The sequence below is a fragment of the Salmo trutta genome, chromosome 14, assembly GCF_901001165.1.
Source record: "Salmo trutta chromosome 14, fSalTru1.1, whole genome shotgun sequence".
Lineage (NCBI taxonomy): Eukaryota > Metazoa > Chordata > Actinopteri > Salmoniformes > Salmonidae > Salmo > Salmo trutta.
In genome coordinates this window covers 6,925,321-6,945,959 of record NC_042970.1, presented here as the reverse complement: position 1 = coordinate 6,945,959, position 20,639 = coordinate 6,925,321, and the positions used below count along the sequence as shown (strand labels likewise).

Here is a 20,639-nt window from a genome sequence, read left to right as displayed (position 1 = left end):
ATTTATCCCTGTGTTTCCTGTCTCTCTGTGCCAGTTCGTCTTGTATGTTCCAAGTCAACCAGCATGTTTTTCCTGTGCTCCTGCCTTTTCTATTCTCTTTTACTAGTCCTCCTGGTTTTGACCCTTGCCTGTTTTCTGGACTCTGTACCCGCCTGCCTGACCATTCTGCCTGCCCTGACCTCAAGCCTGCCTGCCACACTGTACCTCCTGGACTCTGAACTTGTTTTGACCTTTTTGCCTGTCCACGACCATTCTCTTGCCTACCCCTTTTTGGATGTAATAAATATCAAAGACTCAAACCATCTTCCTCCAGTGTCTGCATCTGGGTCTCGCCTTGTTCCCTTATACTCACTAGCCCAGTCCTATCAGATCTATAGCGGGAGGGAAGTGAATGATGGCACATCTTCTTGGAATGAAACATACCCATGTCGCTACCTTAGACTTACCTTGAATAAAGACTGTCCTACAACCGAGTCATCATAATACCCCAGACTTACCTTGAATAAAGACTGTCCTACAACCGAGTCATCATCATACCCCAGACTTACCTTGAATAAAAGACTGTCCTACAAACGAGTCATCATCATCATAATAAGGCATGGTATTATGGATGCGTTACAATAATACATACATCCATTGAACTGTAGCATCACACTTTTCAATGAATGTTATTTTTTTAGGTCTATGTTAATGCGTACGACACACGTTCCAGAACATATTAGTTTATTTATCAAGTTATTCAGGGAATACAATTACGTTTAAGTCATTTAGCAGACGCTCTTATCCAGAGCGACTTACAGTAGAGTGCATACATTTTACATACTGGTCCCCCGTGGGAATCGAACCCACAACCCTGGCTTTGCAAGCGCCATGCTCTACCAACTGAGCTACAGTGGGACAATGATGTGCTTTGTGAGTTTTGTATGTAGGCTACATGATTTATGCAGTTGTCTACTCAATTTAGTGTTAATATACTACTGTATTATAGAACAGAATAGATAAGGTAATGTCTGATATTTTCTTCCAAGCCTATCTGGGAATGGTAAAATTCTCTTCACTTCTGAGGTTACATTCACATACTGTACCAGACTACTCAACATCCCTTTTCTGATCAGTGGAATGGATTTTAGCACAGAAACAGTCTCCCAGGTTCCGACCTCATAACATTTGTCATTCTTCCAGGCAGCAGCGTTTCCGCCTAAGTATTAATTTATCCTGTCAGATCTCGCAGTGTAATTAGTGGACCCAGCCGTATGTCTTAGATAAGACGGCAGTAGTGCTCTAGTGCTCACAGAGGCTCGACTTTGCATCCTGTTCATTAAGAGCTGGAGATAAGAGGATTAGTAATTACAATTGGGACATGGTATGCGTCCTGAATGGCACCCTATTCAGGATATAGTGCGTTACTTTTGACCAGGACTCTGCACTATATAGGGAAGAGGGTGCCATTTTATTTTTTATTTAAACCTTTATTTTACTAGGCAAGTCAGTTAAGAACAAATTCTTATTTACAATGACAGCCTACCCCGGCCAAACCCAGACAATGCTGTGCCAATTATGCGCCGCCCTATGGGACAACCAATCACAGCCGGATGTGATTCAGCCTGGATTACTGTGCACTATATAGGCTCCCGAGTGGCGCAGCGGTCTAAGGCACTGCATCTCAGTGCAAGAGGTGTCACTACAGTCCCTGTTTTGAATCCAGGCTGTATCACATCCGGCTGTGATTGGGAGTCCCATAGGGCGGTGCATAATTGGCCCAGCGTCAGCTGGGTTAAGCTGTCATTGTAAATAAGAATTTGTTCTTAACTGACTTGCCTAGTTAAATAAAAGGTTAAAAATAATTACTGTGCACTATAAGAGGGAGCTATTTGGGAAACAACCACCTTCCCATAGTGCACAGGAAGAACCGCCTTCCCAGTGTGCACAGGGAGAACCGCCTTCCCAGTGTGCACAGGGAGAACCGCCTTCCCAGTGTGCACAGGGAGAACCGCCTTCCCAGTGTGCACAGGGAGAACCGCCTTCCCAGTGTGCACAGGGAGAACCGCCTTCCCAGTGTGCACAGGGAGAACCGCCTTCCCAGTGTGCACAGGGAGAACCGCCTTCCCATAGTGCACAGGGAGAGGCTTTTTATTATTTCAGATTCTTCTTTTCGGTTCATTAGTTTAAAAACAAAAAGTAGTATGACCTGTTACTTTAAATGCAGGTAGTTGAAGCTTTAACACACACACACACACACACACACACACACACACACACACACACACACACACACACACGCCCCAACCAAAGTTGGACACACGTTTGTCCCAGTGTAAAACGGCACAGGAGAAGAGAAAATTGGATAGATTTTTTTAAGACTGCAAGCCTGCTAATGGGCCAGGAGTTTCATGACATCATTAATGACATCATCAATGTGAGTCTGTAAAAGGGTGTATGTTGTGTTGATTAACGCCCGGCCATTACACTATAGTGAGTTATACAAGACTCAATGCTGACTTAGGTCCAGTCTGGACACTGGCCTGCCATTAATACACACACTTACGCACGCACGCAGGCACACGCACACGCACACACACACACTGGACCCATCCATCACCTGACGTCTCAAGACACGGTGATGTCTGGGTATGGTGCACTCTCAGCTCTGCTCTGCTCCGCTCTGCTTTGCTCCGCCTACAGGAAGGAAGCTAGCAGACAGCTTCATCAGCCAAGCAGAACAAAGAGTTTCACTGGGCAGGAGGATGACAACATTGTTCTGTCTGCCCACCTGTCTGCTGAAGTCTAACTGTCTCTCCCTCTCTCTGCATACGTACCATGAATCTATGTTACTTTCCGCGTGGTGAGCCAAACAATAAATCCTGTTGTTTTTGTGAAAGGTCAAATTGAGAAGAAATGAACACAGTGTACAACAAGGATTTTATTTCAGCCACTGCAAGCTGTTTCAGCATTGAGTCTTGTTCCAGACAGGCCACTGCAAGAGAGAGAAATGACCTAACTGTTTGTTAATAAACAACACTCAATCCCCAATCTCCCCTCTCTCTCTCTCTCTCTCTCATTTTATTAGATTAATAAAAGTATATACAGTGCACAATGTTTCCCCAAACAAGATTATATTTCAGCTACTGTCTGCCAGATGTTCAGTGTTGAGTCATGTCCAGCCCGGTGACCAAGCAAGCTGAACTGACTGTTTGTTAACAAACACTTATCTCCTCCCTAATCCTCTCTCCCCCTCTCTTTCTCCTTCCCCCTCTTTCTATCTCTCTCCATCAGAGCCCTTTCTCTCTGTCCCTCTATCTCTCTCTCTCACAAATTCAAAAATGTATTCATATTCTAATTTAAAATGCTTTAATGGCATGAATAACAAGGTTAATGTTGCCAAAGCAAAATGATACACACAATTATGAAAGCAGCAGTGACAACAATAAAAATAGGAGCTATAAAACTAAAAATATATACACTGAGTATACAAAACATTAAGGACACCTGCTCTTTCCATGACATCGACTGACCAGATGAATCCAGGTGAAAGCTATGATCCCTTATTGATATCACTTGTTAAATCCACTTCAATCAGTGTAGATGAAGAGGAGGAGACAGGATAAAGAAGGACGTTTAAGCCTTGAGACAATTGAGATGGATTGGGTATGTGTGGCATTCAGAGGGTGAATGGGCAAGGCAAAAGATTTAAGTGCCTTTGAACGGGGTATGGTAGTAGGTGCCAGGCGCACTGGTTTGTGTCAAGAACAGCCAGGCTTGTGTTTTTCATGCTCAACAGTTTCCCATGTGTATCAAGAATGGTCCACTACCCAAAGGACATCCAACCAACTTGGCACAACTGTGGGAAGAATTGGAGTAAACATGGGCCAGCATCCCTGTGGAACGCTTTCGACACCTTGTAGAGTCCATGCCCTGACAAATTGAGACTGTTCTGAGGGCAAAAATGGGGGGAGTGAAACTCGATATTAGGAAGGTGTTCCTAATGTTTGGTATACTCAGTGTATATATATATAAAAATAAAATATCTAATACAAAATGTTTATAATGGTCAACATTTCATATTTATTAAAACAATGTTTTATAAAATATGGAACAAAATAAATAATAAAAAATGTAAATGATTGGTGGTATTTATATTGTCTATATAGTATAATTACAGTACACAGAGAAAATAGTACATTTTATGTTTCCTCCCCTTAACTTGCCAAGCTGTGACATACTGTGCTGCCAACTATATAACACACCTTTCCCCCAAAGGTATACAAAAATTACTTTTGTTTGATTGTTTAAAAATGTGTAGACATTTTCATTGTGACTTTGGGGAAGGACTCTAAGTATATATGGGGCAAAAGATTAAAACTTAGAACTCTCGCTCTCTTTTTCTACCCCCCCCCCCCCCCGCCTTTCTCTCTCTCTCCGACTTCATCACAATTAATTTGAGTGAATCAACATGACAACATTGTCTTAGGCCAGGGGTTTGCTACAGAAGAGTATTTTGATTTCATGTCTTCCTTCATTGATGTTATAATAAAACCGATGGCAGGCAGTCTGCATGGCTGATCAAGTGCCTTTGAAGTGCTATTCAAAGAACAAGTCAATCATTCAGAATTACCTTATGAGATGAGATGTTTGTCAAATATGTGTTGTTTACCCTCTCAATACAGTAGACATACTAGAAATACAATAATATTAAAATGTTAACCTGTTATACCTGTTTGAAGGTGAATAAATATCCCAGTCAGGTCAGGTCAACACCTGGCATCTACAATAACCTGTGCCAATTGTAAAGGTCCAGAATCCAAAGACCCCTTGGCAGAGACATCGTAGTATCAAATCAAACATCAAATCAAATGTATTTGTCACATACACATGGTTAGCAGGAATGCCCCCATACAGAAAGGTTTTACTTGCATTTGAGAGACTGCTTTTATGTAGAATGTAGAATGTAAAATCTATACCCCTATCAGGGCTGGTTGTATTGAAATTTAACACCAGAGGTCATTGTTGTAAATAGAATCGCTCCGCTACTCCTCTCTTCTCGCGATAGTTCCATTCCACTACCCGGAGACGGAGATACCCAGAAGAGATGGCGGCCAGAGGTAGTTTTCAATCAGCTCCAACGGGAGGTGGTGGCGGGGGAATGGGACCCGGACCCCCGGTGCAAGGTGGAGGACCAGGTATGGGACCTGGAACTCCTGGTGGAAGGATGGGACCCTCATCGGGCGCACAGAACCACCTCTATCGCTCTCCGATGCCTGGGCCTGGATACCCGGTGAGCCACGACTTAACGGCTAACGTTACGTTAGCTAGCTACAAGCTAGAACAAAGCCTTTTGTCAAAGCGGTAGCTAGCCTATGCTAACAGTATCTAGTTAGCGATGTGGGCCCTTACTCGTAAAAGGCCCCTTTTTAATTTACTGATTGTCGTCGTTGTTGATTGATTTGTTTTGTGGCTATTCCCAGTGACATGGTTATACATAATTAGCTAGCTAACTACACTGTCGATGAGCACCTAGTATGATGAGCTGTTCTGTCCGCTAGTGGTACAGTAGCTAGCTAGCTAGCCCATTCGCTAGTTGTTTGGCGCTTGTTTGCTTGCTAGCTACACAGATAACATTAAGCTGATGAAGTTACGTTAGTTTTGAATGAAAAGTGGATGGTGTGTGTGTGTGTGTGTGTGTGTGTGTGTCTGTGTCTCTACCTCACCTGCTGTCTCGACATCTGCTCTGTGTCGGCTATGAAAAGCGAACTGACATTTACTCCCGACGTGACCTGTTGCACCCTTTTCATAACCACTGATTCATATTTCATAGCTTTATTAAAGTAACCCGAAAGATCGCAGGTTCGAATCCCCGAGTTGACTTGGTGAAAAAATGTCGATGTGAACTTGAGCAAGACACTTAATCCTAATTGCTCCTGTAAAAGCGTCTGTTAAATGACTTAAATGTAAATGAAGGTCTAAACATCTCTTTTCAGTAGCGGTGCGTGGATCAAGTCACTGGACAAGCCAAGCCAGTAAAAAAAAGCCATATTACAATGATAATTGCATTGTTTGTTCATACGCCACCGTGATATTACAATAAGGCAGTGACAACAAAAATACAAGTCACACAGCGGCGGAATAAATTCAACTAAATGTGTTTCATCACAAAACCCGGAGAGCAACATCTGTCCGGTGAAGTCCACAAAGCAAATATTGCATGTAACAGTTATATGACCTGCAGCACGGCCATACAAGTTAATGTTTGACAGTTTTACTAAACAACTACTGATTAAGAACCACAGAGTTTCTGCAAGTCAGCACAAAGACAACGATAGTATTGCTTCCTTTATTCCAATACTCTGTTATTTCAGCACCATTTCAACTTAAACATTCACATCAAATCAACAAGGATATATATGCTTAGTTTAATACACTGAAAACACATTTTAAAGATACTAGAGACAATTTAGTCCATTCAATGTTACTAAATATCACGTGGCTGTCCATGTTACTGATTTCGGTCTGGGTGCCCTAGTAAAACAACCTTTTGGGGGATTCACCCTACTTGCTGTCCTCAACTCTTTCATGTTGGCGAAACGGTCTACGGCTCTGTCAGCTTTTAGTTGTTTTCATAGGCTAGCAAGCATTTCAGCTAGGTAGACTAACTTCCTCACATGGGTAACAATGTAGTCCCGTGAAGCTCAGTTGGTAGAGCATGGTGTTTGCAACGCCAGGGTTGTGGGTTCGATTCCCACGGGGGATTTTTTTTAATGAAAAGTATGCACTCACTACTGTAAGTCGCTGTGGATAAGAGCATCTGCTAAATGACTAAAATGTAAATGTAAACAATGAACCAGCTAAGTTGGCGATATTGAGTCCTTTCATCTTTCCCGTCCGAAGGGAAACTATGCAGCTGGCTTTACGTTCGTATCCCCCCCCGTGGACCGGTTCTTACATAAAACAGTCTCCATTCAGGCTGCAAATACATCGATTTCCTCCTTAACTCGATTTGAATGGTGATTAAGATGGATATTATGCGTTATTTCTTTATGAAACAATTATTCTCCCTCCATGGCTAGAGGGGCTAAATGCTAGTCCCAGATGTTGCTGTGTTGCGTTCAGCCAATCGGGTTGCAGCAGTCTGTTTACCCAGTAAAGTCAGGAAGTAGCATTAGCCACCGTAGCATGGTGGGAAAATAATGCTTCATAAAGAAAGTAAGCATATTTCCCCACCTAATTGCCATTATATCGGGTTAAGGGGGAAAATCGACGTCTTTTCAGCCTGAATGGAGAATGTTTAATCTACGAACAGGTCCACTGGGGATACAAGTATATAGCCGGCTTAAATAAACAGCTTCTACCCCCCCCAAGCCATAAGCCTCCTGAACAGCTAATCAAATGGCTACCCAGACGTTTGTATTACCCCTTGTATATAGCCCCACTATTGCTATTTACTTCTGCACTTTAATTATTTGTTATTCTTACCTTTATTTTTTTTTAGGTATTTTCTCAGCTACATCGTTGGTTAAGGGCTTATAAGGAAGCATTTCACTGTAAGGTCTACAGACCTGTTGTATTCGGCGCATGTGACACATAAGATTTGATTTGATGAAACAATTCAATACCATCTGCTGGCCTTTGACCTCTCCAGATGTTTTCATTACTGGGTGTTACAGGTTTGTTTATACAAAATGCCTCCGTAGAGGTTTCAACTAACCTGCTCTTGGTGACACCGTCTTCGTTCTTGATTCAGGAGAAAATGTTTCTTATAAATGTCTGTCCAGTTGCAGGTGGTTTTTTACAAAAACCAGAGGACTCAAAACTATTAAATCCATGTTTTGTATCAAGTGAGAAATGCAGAGGAAAACTGGCGATGCAGAGACCCCATCATGTTTTTTCACAGCTTGTCATCAGGTGAATGATAATGGCAAAGAGAAGTAATGAACATTTTTAATAGATTTGCTAGATCATTTTTCATTATTTTGACCTCCCCACATTATAATTGGAAGAGGAAGTATAAACCATAACAGCCTATTAGCTAGAAAAACTCAACAGATTTTTGTTCAAAGCAGCAGTTTAGCTGGTTAAACAAAAGTGAGACATGTGTTGGCAAAAAAATGAATGTCCTAGTCAAGAATGATAACCAGCGGTACATGGTACCAGCGGTACATGCCGTGGCCCCGTACCCGCGGGTACGATACTCCTGTTTAATGTAATGAGTGCAATTGGTTCAATATTAGGAGTTGCAAAATAGTTTGACATCCATCCATTAAAAATATATTATCCTCATTCTACTACTGTTATTTAAAATGTGTTTTCTGTTGCTGGCGATATTCATTAAAAAAAACATTGAAATAACCATTTCTGAAACATCGTGGTCCCCCGGTCGGATACCCCTGGTGTAGATGTTTGGTTTTAAAGCCGCTGGGGAACGCTACATGTCCGGCAGATAAGATGACGAGGAACGGCCTTGACCGGTACAAAAACAGTTTTAATATCATTCAGACATTTCTCTCTGGGTTTTTGTTGAACCACCTACAACTAGAGACGGACATTTTTATTTTATTTTTTAATAAGATGTATTTTCCCCAACTCGAGAACACAGATAGTATCGCCAAAAGCAGGTTAGTTAGAAACAAGGTAGCGTTTTTAATAAGCTAACCTGTAACACCCAGTAATGGATACATAATTATCACACAATCTGTACCACTTTGGGAACAAGGCTTTACCACACTGGGTACTTTTGGAGACTGATAAGAACATGGGGCTAATGAAATGAAATGAGGCGGCTGTATAGCCGTAGCAAGAGATGTTGTCGACTAGACCTTTTTTCTTCTCTTCATTCTCGACTTGGCTAGTTGCAGAGGGAACGTTTGATTTAAAAAAATATATATATATATTCTGTTGATAAATTAAATGTTTGCCCCATGAAGTAATCCAACAATATATACGCCACCATCTTATCTATTTCTAACTTTGTGTCATCGGTTGAGACGTGTGTGTGATAGACTGAGACGTTTTGAAAGACACCTGTCTCAATGAGAGAAGATGAGAAATAGACAAAATGGCGGACATATAACATCGTTGGATTACTTCATGGAGCAAAACGGTGACTTCCAAATCGATCATTTTAAGAAAGTATCGGCAAGAAAAGGTTGGTCGGGAAAAATAAAATCTCCTGCTACGACTATACAGCTGTTTTGTTATCACAGCTAATGATGACAACCGTTTGATGCCGTCAGTTGCAGATGAGAGGGGGGTATTTCTGGCAGAGCAAAACATTTGTTTGGTGTTTTTAGTAACGTAAAAAACAGAAGTACTGCTAGCTTAACGTTGGGGGGGTCAGTATATGGTCATACAATTTGACACAGTGTACACATACACCCATTTATTGTTGTTGTTGTTGTTGTTACAACAATTCAACTGAAAACCATTTCTCAGTGAAAGGATGTTGTGGGTCTACTCTTCTCTCATGTCCTTGACTATGTGGAACACAAACGCCAGCCTCACCGACTGCAGCATCCTTCATTGTCACTCAGCCACACATTCTGTTTGCCTTAGAAGCACTCCCCAATTGTTCTGTAGAAAACCAAGGTTGCACAGAGATGTGGTGAATGGAGTGAAAAATGATTTAATAGAAATTTTAATGGATTTTTGTTGCATTCTTCAGTCGCCTCACACACAGTAATGGCCACGTTTACAAATGTTGTGTGGGCAGTTTATTAGTGAAAAGATACATCCACCTTGATTTGTCTTCCTTCGTATGTTAACTCCAATGTCCTTCTACCTTGAACACAACGGGGAAAGAGGTTTTCAAACAAAATGGCATTGGCAATAAAGAAATAATTTGAAGTCAGCTTTTCAGTGGATAGCTCTCTTCCAGCTATCCTTTTTAAAAAATAATAATAATTCACAAACCTCTGCTTTAGAACTTGTTCTATCTACGTGACTCATTGAAATCACTATGGTGACGAATGTGAGAATACGTTCTCTACTGTGGATGAAAATTAAGGAATAAATAGAAGATGCCAGATGGTAGCTTTTCAGCAGAGGCTGAAGGCAGGGTGCAGGGTCATGAGATTCCAAACACACTGAAACGGGGAGCGGACTACCTGGGCTTGTCAAATAAGAAATGCTAATTTTCATTTTTTACATTTCAGAAATGTTTTTTGTTACATCATAGCATAATGAACATGACCCAGGTGTGTTGTGATCTTGCAGACAGTGTGATGCTGTAGCTTGCATTACAGGAGAGGGTAGAGTGCATCAGCGTTGATGACAGCCAAACACAGCACAGCCCTCCTCCGAAGGCTGTCGGAGAGGAGGAGAGAAGGAGGGAGGGAGGGAGAGAGAGAGAGGGGTGTGCCTTAGGCTTTAGCCTCGCTGGTCTGTTCTATTGGATGGGGCTCATGATCTGTTTATTCTTCAGCCTGCTACTGTCTCTACAACTTCTTCTATAAGCACTCATGCATTCAGAAACACGAAGTCGCCTGTTTGAGTTCCTAGCACATGGATTGGTGAGTGATGTGGAGGGTGTTTTTTTATTGTTCACCTGCAAGTAGTGCCTGTTTCCGTAACCATTGTTTGGTATGATTTTTAAGCGTGAATTTGGTATAATATTTACAGGTTATAAATTCATCTATACCCCTATATATATTAGGAAATATGTGCGTTGTATGGGGTACTAGCTGCATTTGGTTTCTTAAAAAAAAAAAAAAACTTTGTGATGCAAACTGCACATTTTTAAGATGGTGTTGAGTGATATTGTTTTGTGAATTCAAAATAAGGTGGCCTTTATTCAATACAAGGTTGTTTTTTAATTCAATCTGTTGTGTTGGCTACTGCTGATGTTTATGTTGTCCTTCAACAATCGTTCAATTGCCTTCCGATCTATAACAAAGCACCCCTGCCTGTATTTCAACAGATTGATTTTTATCCACTTGTTGCTGCTTACCAATTTTTTTCCTTCTATTTATTAGAGTCTTATAGTTATTCGTAAATAACGGCGATGATTTTAATCAAATTTTCACGCCATTGAAACATCCTCTATCCAGAGAATCAGCAGAGTCCTGACCTTGGTGATAGGGGCGGCAGGTAGCCTATAGTGGTTAGAGCGTTGAGCCAGTCACCGAAAGGTTGCTAGATCGAATCCCCCGAGCTGACAAGGTTAAAAATCTGAACTCATGAGGGCCCACAGTTGCTTGCGGTTCTACATACTGCGAGCAAAACATTTTAGTGGCCCCTCTTACACATATATTTTTCTTTCCGTTTAATAGTTAGTTTCGTGCAATTGTACACATTTTGCCATGGGGTTTATAGGAAATGTTTTAAAGCAAGTTTGCTGCAATTCTACACATTTTGCCATGGGGTGGAGAGGAGATTTAGCCATTTTTAATATATCTGAGTGAGACCATGATTGCATTAATAAATCTGGTAATTCGACCATGATTGCATTAATAAATCTGGTAATTCGACCATGATTGCTAAGTTCAGATAGTTGGGCGCTAGACTAACTTAACATTTTTTAAAATTGGTATCTGATATGAGCTAATTAAGTGACTATCCGTGACTGACATAAAAGAGAGAAACAGCTGATGCACAATCACCTTTTGAAATGTCACCTTGGTCTATTCTGTTTTAACTCACAACTTACCCCGACTGACTTCCTAAAACATTATGGATCCGAGGGCCTTCAAAAGGGGGAGGGGGGGCGCCAGTTGTCCATCGCTGCGATAGATGATGCTTGGCTGTGAAGATGATGCTTGGCTGTAACATAAAAGGGTTTGTCATGGGGCTGGGGCGTTGTTAGTACAATTTCTTCCACTACCGTCCTCACCTAGCCACATCCTTGACCCTGACTGTGGAACAGAACGCATCCGTTCTAGAACACATTCGGCATGCTACGTCAGGAGAATACAACCTTGCTCTGTTTTGTGTAAGGCTACAATAACACCTGCAAGGAGAAATATAATATACCTGTAGATGATAGAAAATAAGCCATTTTGTTTCTCACATCTCAACCATCCATAGCACATTCGTCTTCTCTCCCACAATAAAAAACCTTTTCTTTACTTCTCCCTTTTTCTTTGCCTCTTGTCCTACATTTCATCTCTTTAATCCTATTTTCTCCTACCATCAAACGACATCCATCTTTTCCTCTCCTCTCCTCCAGACTCTAAACCCTCCTCTCTTCTAGACTCTAACCCCTCCTCTCCTCCAGACTCTAACCCCTCCTCTCTTCCAGACTCTAACCCCTCCTCTCTTCCAGACTCTAACCCCTCCTCTCCTCCAGACTCTAACCCCTCCTCTCCTCCAGACTCTAACCTCTCCTCCAGACTCTAACCCCTCCTCTCCTCCAGACTCTAACCTCTCCTCCAGGCTCTAACCCCTCCTCTCCTCCAGACTCTAAACCCTCCTCTCTTCCAGACTCTAACCCCTCCTCTCTTCCAGACTCTAACCCCTCCTCTCTTCCAGACTCTAACCCCTCCTCTCTTCCAGACTCTAACCCCTCCTCTCCTCCAGACTCTAAACCCTCCTCTCTTCCAGACTCTAACCCCTCCCCCCGTCTCTTATCGCCTCTCCTCCAGACTCTAACCCCTCCTCTCCTCCAGACTCTAACCCCTCCTCTCTTCTAGACTCTAACCCCTCCTCTCTTCCAGACTCTAAACCCTCCTCTACTCCAGACTCTAAACCCTCCTCTCCTCCAGACTCTAACCCCTCCTCTCCTCCAGACTCTAACCCCTCCTCTCTTCCAGACTCTAACCCCTCCTCTCTTCCAGACTCTAAACCCTCCTCTCCTCCAGACTCTAACCCCTCCCCCTGTCTCTTATCTCCTCTCTTCTAGACTCTAACCCCTCCTCTCCTCCAGACTCTAACCCCTCCCCCTGTCTCTTATCTCCTCTCTTCTAGACTCTAACCCCTCCTCTCCTCCAGACTCTAACCCCTCCTCTCCTCCAGACTCTAACCCCTCCTCTCTTCCAGACTCTAACCCCTCCCCCCGTCTCTTATCGCCTCTCCTCCAGACTCTAACCCCTCCCCGTCTCTTATCGCCTCTCTTCCAGACTCTAACCCCTCCCCCGTCTCTTCTCTCCTCTCTTCCAGACTCTAACCCCTCCTCTCTTCCAGACTCTAACCCCTCCTCTCCTCCAGACTCTAACCCCTCCCCTGTCTTTTTTCACCTCTTCCTCCAGAGACCAGGTGGGATGCCCCCATCCAGCCGTATGACCCCCCAGGGCCCGCCCATGGGGCCTCCAGGCTACGGCTCCAGCCCTGTGTCCCGACCAGGGATGCCCAGTGTCATGGACCCCTCCCGTAAAAGGCCTGCCCCCCAGCAGATCCAGCAGGTCCAACAGCAGCGCAACCAACAGTAAAATCTGACTATTATTTTAGGCTTGACAGGATTTACTTCAACAGCAGGCTTTCACATTGTTACCAGGGTATAAGGAGGGACGTTTGTCCTCATTAAGAGTTGACCATGTCTTTGTAGGGGAAAATGAATGTGTATACATAGTGCATATAGGCCTTTTCATTCCTTATCAACTCACACTATTGTTATCTTCTGTTGCAGTACCAAGAAGAAGAAGATGGCGGATAAGATTTTACCTCAGAGGATCCGGGAGCTGGTGCCAGAATCTCAGGCCTACATGGACCTGCTGGCGTTTGAGAGGAAGCTGGACCAGACCATCATGAGGAAACGCCTGGACATCCAGGAGGCACTCAAGAGACCCATCAAGGTAAACGGGTGGGGTTATTTCCTCACTAGGGGCCAAGGCCTGTATTCATAAAGCACTTCAAAGTAACAGCGCTGATCTAGGATCATTGTTTCCTTTTAGATCCTAAGGAATAACATGATATGAACAGGGATTTTATAGGCTACAACTCAGCCCAGGACTTTTTCCTGTAGATATGTACATATAACTAGGAATAAAGTGACAGATAATAAACAGTAGCAGCAGAGCGTCTTATCCAGAGCGTCTGCATACATTTCATACATAATTTATTTTTTATTTTTTTATCCTGATAAGAGAATTATCTATTAAAGGTAAATGAATCAATAGACCATGATGAATTATTAGTCATACAGAATGGTTAATGAATCAATAGACCATGATGAATTATTAGTCATACAGAATGGTTAATGAATAATCAATGTAATGATCAATGTAGGGATCGATAAGTTTGATTAGTTCTGGAAAGTCCAGGAACCACGGGATAGGGAAAGAAATGTGTGTATACAATTAGGAGGGACACCAGGAGACAGATGGTCCTGGGAGTAAAAGCTTCAAAGCATTTCTAACCTTGAGGGAAAGGAACAGGTGAGCTCGGGATAGAGATAAACAGTGTGAGAAGTTTACGGGGGATGCAGGTCACCAACAGTTTGTGTGTAAATGCATGTGCGTAAGAAAGCAAGAACTATATAATGACTGTTTTGTTATCCTGACCGCAGAACGTTCTCTGAATAAAGCTACAGATACCTTTTGCAGAAAGCTGAGTCCTTGCCTAATTATTTTAACCCATTGTCTTACAAACCTTGGGCATTAGTCAAGGCGAATTGATTATTGATTATTATCATCAAAGATATAAAATTCCTTTAACAGCAGTGAGTACAGGAGTGAACTGAGCAAGCACCCCTGAGGGGCCCCTCATGTTGAGGGTCACCGTGGTGGATGTGTTGTTGCCTACCCTTACCACCTGGGGGCGACCAATCAGGAAGTCCAGGATCCAGTTGCAGAGGGAGGTGTTTAGTCCCAGGCTCCTTAGCTTAGTGATGACCTTCATGGGCATTATGGTGTTGAATGCTGAGCTGTAGATAATGAATAGCATTCTCACATAGGTGTTCCTCTTGTCCAGGTAGGAAAGGGCAGTGTGGAGTGCAATAGAGATTGCATCATCTGTGGATCTGTTGGGGTGGTAGGGGAATTGGAGAGGGTCCAGGGTGATGGTGTTGATGTGAGCCATGACCAGTTTTCAAAGCATTTCATGGCTACATATGTGAGTGCTACGGTGCGATAGCCATTTACACAGGTTACCTTGCCGTTCTTGTGCACAGGGACTATGGTGGACTACTTGAAACATGTAGGTATTACAGACTGGATCAAGGAGATGAAAATGTCAGTGTAGACACTTGTCAGCTGGTTAGCGCACGCTCTGAGTACGCATCCTGGTAATCCATCTGCCCTGCGGCCTTGTGAATGTTAACCTGTTTAAATGTCTTACGGAGAGCGTGATCACACAACCGTCTGGAACAGCTGCTGCTCTCATGCATGTTTTGGTGTTGCTTGCCTTGAAGCAATGCATAGAAGGCATTTAGCTCATCTGGTAGGCTTGTGTCACTGGGCAGCTCACGGCTGTGTTTGTCTTTGTGATAATTCTCATACATAAATTAACGGGAATATATGCAAATTAATATTAATACCATTTAAATGTAGATGTTTGTTGTATTGGATATATTTACCATATCATTTGGAGACAGAAACATAAGCCTTTTACGTTATCATAAGTAGACATAATTGCAAATATTTAAATCCTTCCAATAGAAATAAAAAATGTATTTACGAATTTAACTTTAATTAAATGAGTTGACTCTTCACATGGGATGATTTCACTGAACAACAAAAGAAAGGGAATATTGAATGATCCCCAATGATCCATCGCATCTCCCAAAAACGTTTTCAACATATCTGTAAAATGATAGTCTAGAAACTAAAGCTTTGGTTGTCTTCCTCTCAGGCCTCCATGTCTTCTCCCTGGACCTCCTCAATGTCCACCTCTTGAACATCAGACCTCATCTTCACTGTCACTTTCCAACCTTGTTGACGATGGCTCATTGTCGGGCTCAAAAAACCTCAAATTTGCCCAGATGGCCACCAATTTTTCAACCCTTGTATTGGTCAGCCTGTTGCGTGCTTTGGTGTGTGTTCCCAAACAAGGACCAGTTGCTCTCTGAGGTGGCTGATTTTGGTTTGATTTGGAGGATGATGGAGGCAACAGGGGAAAGAGCCTCAGAGACACAAAGTCCCTTCCACCAGGTGGCTGAGGAGATATGTTGACACGACTGCCATATTGCATCTCCATCCCAAAGCCCTGGCTTGGAAGTGTACTTCGCCAGACTGCCAAGAACCCTGCCCTCAACCAGGCCAAGGTGGCGAGACACAGTAGTGATGACACCATGGGCCTTGTTGATCTCTGCACCAGACAGGATGCTCTTGCCAGCATATTTGGGGTCCAACATGTACGCTGCAGCGTGTATGGGCTTCAGGCAGAAGTCTTCACGCTTTTTTATGTATTTCAGAACTGCAGTTTCCTCTGCTTGGAGCAACAGTGAAGTGGGCAGGGCAGTACAGATTTCATCTCTTACATCTGCAAACAGAGTCTGAATATCAGACAGGATGGCATTGTCTCTCTCAATCCGTGCAATGGCTACTGCTGTAGGTTTCAGGCTGCTTTCCACTCTCTCCCAAAATACATCATCCAGGAGGATCCTCTTGATGGGGCTGTCCATATCGGCAGACTGTGATATGGCCATTTCTTTGAGAGACTCCTTCCACTCCAGGAGACTGTCAAACATGATGACAACACCACCCCAACGGGTGTTGCTGGGCAGCTTCAATGTAGTGCTCTTATTCTTCTCACTTTGCTTGGTGAGGTATATTGCTGCTATAACTTGATGACCCTTCACATACCTAACCATTTCCTTGGTTCTGTTGTAGAGTGTATTCATTGTTTTCAGTGCCATGGTGTCCTTGAGGAGCAGATTCAATGCATGAGCTGTGATGTCAGGGTAGGACTCCTCCACTTTAGACCAAGCAGCCTTCATGTTCGCAGCAGCAGTGCAAATACCTTCTGTGGTCCAAGGTAATTGATGACTGCCTTCAGCCAATCTGCAATGTAGAGACCGGTGTGTCTGTCCCTTGTGTCTGTGCTCTTGTAGAATACTGGTTGAGGGGTGGAGATTATGTAGTTAATTATTCCTTGCCCACGAACATTCGACCACCCATCAGAGATAATTGCAATACAGTCTGCTTTCTCTATGATTTGCTTGACCTTCACTTGAACTCTGTTGAACTCTGCATCCAGCAAATGAGTAGATAAAGCATGTCTAGTTGGAAGGGTGTATGCTGGGTGAAAAACATTCAGAAATCTCTTCCAATACACAATGCCTGTGAGCATCAGAGGTGAACTAGTTGCATACTGTACACAGCTCGATCAAGACATTCATCAGCATTTCTCTGACTACGTTCCTCCATTGTGTCAACAAAAAAACTTCTGATTCCAGGAGGACCATGAGCTGTTGCTATCGATAAGGTGTCTGATTCATCATTTTCGCCTCCAATAGAAGTAGAGGGACTTTTGTCAGAGGTTGCTTGTTGTGAGCGCTGAGGGAACTTTATGCATTTGGCCAGATGATTCTGCATCTTTGTTGCATTCTTTACATATGATTTGGCACAGTATTTGTAAATGTACACCGTTTTTCTTCTACATTAGCCGCAGTGAAATGTTTCCAAATTTCAGATTGTGCCCGTGGCATTTTCCTGTAAAGATTAGGAGAAAATGTGTGTATATAAAAAAAAATACAATTCCATGTACAGATAAATAGTTAGATTAACTCCTTTGTAAGATAAATGTTTTAAAATTAAACATGTATGGAAACGGGTGAATTAACACTCCTCAGTTAGCCGGCTCAAGCAAGCTAAAAACCCACATGGTAGCAAAAACTAGCAGAAAGTGTTAAGTTAGAAATGATTTAAACACACTTTGCTGTAGGCTACTATTTACTAGTTTACAAAAAATCATGTATGTCATATAAAATATATTCACCCCACCCAGTATTGTAATCAAAACTTAATAGAAAGCATGTAGTCCTTTGCCCAGACAGTGTAGTAGTGTGGGCTCAATAGCATCTCATTAGTGTGCAAGATCTTGAGAATCAGCTGTACATGCGATGGAAGAGTGCACTGCACGCGCGATGGAAGAGTGCACTGCACGCGCGATGGAAGAGTGCACTGCACGCGCGATGGAAGAGTGCACTGCACGCGCGATGGAAGAGTGCACTGCACACGCGATGGAAGAGTGCACTGCACGCGCGATGGAAGAGTGCACTGCACGCGCGATGGAAGAGTGCACTGCACGCGCGATGGAAGAGTGCACTGCACGCGTGATGGAAGAGTGCAGTGCACGCGCGATGGAAGAGTGCAGTGCACGCGTGATGGAAGAGTGCAGTGCACGCGCGATGGAAGAGTGCACTGCACGCGCGATGGAAGAGTGCAGTGCACGCGTGATGGAAGAGTGCAGTGCACGCGTGATGGAAGAATGCACTGTGCATGCAGAGGGTTGCAATTCCATTGAATTGGGGATAGTTTAACCAAAATATGCCACAAGACCTAGAATTGCCTTGTGTATCACACAAAAAAGGTTCACTGTTATAAGTTAACTTTTTTTGATGAATTTAAGCAAGATTCCCCAAATTCTTGGGCTTAACTTCCCATGGAAAATTTCCAATAAAATTCTGGATAATTACCGGAAAAATTCTGGATAATTACCGGAAAGTTTCCGACCTTTTGCAACTCGAAGTAGGATTTGATTTTAGTACTGTACTGACATATTGTCTGTTTAATGGTTCGTCGGCGGTCGTAGTGGGATTAGTGTTTTCCACTCCTTGAAAGTGGCAGCTCTAGCCATTAGCTCAGTGCGGATGTTGCCTGCAGTCCATGTCTTCTGCTTGGGATATGTACACCACATGATCAAAAGTATGTGGGCAACTTTTCGTCAAATATCATTCCAAAAATCATTGTCATTAATATGGAGTTGGTCCCCCCTTTGCTGCTGTAATGTTTTCCACTAGATGTCGGAACATTGCTGAAAAATAGCCCCAGACCATTATTCCTCCTCCACCAAACTGTTCAGTTGGCACTATGCATTGGGGCAGGTAGCGTTCTCCTGGCATCCGCCAAACCCAGCGTGATTCATCACTCCAGAGAACGTTTCCACTGCTCCAGAGTCCAATGGCGGTGAGCTTTACACCCTTCAGCCGACGCTTGGCATTGCGCATGGAGATCTTAGGCTTGTGTGCGGCTGCTCGTCCATGGAAACCCGTTTCATGAAGCTCCCGACGAACAGTTCATGTGCTGACGTTGCTTCCACAGGCCGTTTGGAAGTCGGTAGTGAGTGCTGCAACCGAGGACAGACTACGCTCTTCAGCACTCGGCAGTCCTGTTCTGTGAGCTTGTGTGGCCTACCACTTCACGGCTGAGCCGTTGTTGCTCCTAAACGTTTCCACCTCACAATAACAGCACTTATAGTTGACCGGTGCAGCTCTAGCAGGGTGTCCTATGACTGTTCCACGTTGAAAATCACTGAGCTCTTCAGTACCCCCCATTCTACTGCCAATGTTTTTCTTTGTAGATTGCATGGCTGTGTGCTCAATTCTTTAAATTTTTTTTTAGAATATTATAGTTCTTCAGGTCCCGTTGATAGGATAGTCTCGAACGGAGCTCATCCAGTTTGTTCTCCGGTGATTGTACATTCACCAATAGAACAGAGGGTAGAGGCAATTTTATGTACCCGTCGACGTAGTTTTGTCAGGGTGTCCGCACGTCGGCCTTTTTTTTACATCGCGTTTTTCTCTTTCGTGCCTCTAGGATTAGGGCTTGGTCCAGGTTGAGTTTTCCCTGCTCATCACTTCCCATGTTTTCCTCTGAAGATTATACACATTTTGATAGTGAAATTCAACATGACTGGACTTTTTTGTGTTTCAGCAAAAGCGAAAGCTTCGTATCTTCATATCCAACACGTTCAACCCTGCCAAGCCCGACGCAGAAGACGGAGAGGGCACTGTTGCATCATGGGAACTGCGTGTCGAAGGACGCCTGCTTGAAGATGTAAGACTAATTATTAGTTGTATGTTTTTGTGTTGAAGGTTAGTGTCTGTGTGTTTTTATGTAACTTGGTGAAATGCGTCTGATAATTGTTTTCTTTCTCAGACTGCTGTGTCCAAGTATGAAGCAACCAAGCAGAAGAGAAAGTTCTCTTCCTTCTTCAAGTCTCTGGTCATCGAGTTGGACAAGGACCTCTATGGGCCTGACAATCACTTGGTCGAGGTAAAAAGATGCAGGTTAATGTTCGGATGTAAAAATCTATAATTACATTTTTTTATTTTCATGAACAATGTAAGCGAATTGCCGCCTCCACTCTTCTTAACCACTTTCTCTATTGTAGCCTTAGTAATGCGATTGTGTTCTAAAGAAACAAAGTTATTTGTATTGCATAGTGGCACAGGACTGCGACCACTCAGGAGACAGACGGGTTCCAGGTGAAGAGACCAGGTGATGTGGGGGTACGCTGCACTGTCCTGCTGATGCTGGACTACCAGGTAAAAACATACATTATTATTATTACTGTCCTGCTGATGCTGGACTACCAGGTAAAAACACATTATTATTATTATTATTATTATTTTTACTGTCCTGCTGATGCTGGACTACCAGGTAAAAACACATATTACACTGAGTACGTTTACATGCACAGTAATAATTCAATATTAAACTGATTATGGCAGTAAGCCGATTATGCAATAGTCTTATACACACCTTACTCTGCTTATCTTAATCAACGTAAGGTCAAAATTGAAGTTAAACACCTGGTTTTCTGAGCATTCTTTC

The 20,639-nt window shown here is 43.1% G+C and overlaps 1 protein-coding gene across 1 annotated transcript in view; it reads left to right on the top strand.

The window, feature by feature from the left end:
• The first annotated feature begins 4,915 nt into the window (after window positions 1–4,915).
• The window catches only part of LOC115207300 (SWI/SNF-related matrix-associated actin-dependent regulator of chromatin subfamily D member 1), a 29,565-nt gene continuing 13,841 nt past the window's right edge, over window positions 4,916–20,639 (top strand). The window contains exons 1-6 of the mRNA XM_029774285.1: window positions 4,916–5,272; window positions 13,173–13,348; window positions 13,550–13,715; window positions 19,737–19,859; window positions 19,962–20,078; window positions 20,249–20,350. Of these exons, the coding sequence (XP_029630145.1) occupies window positions 5,087–5,272; window positions 13,173–13,348; window positions 13,550–13,715; window positions 19,737–19,859; window positions 19,962–20,078; window positions 20,249–20,350 (870 nt within the window). The 5' untranslated portion in view covers window positions 4,916–5,086. The remainder of the gene's footprint in view (window positions 5,273–13,172; window positions 13,349–13,549; window positions 13,716–19,736; window positions 19,860–19,961; window positions 20,079–20,248; window positions 20,351–20,639) is intronic.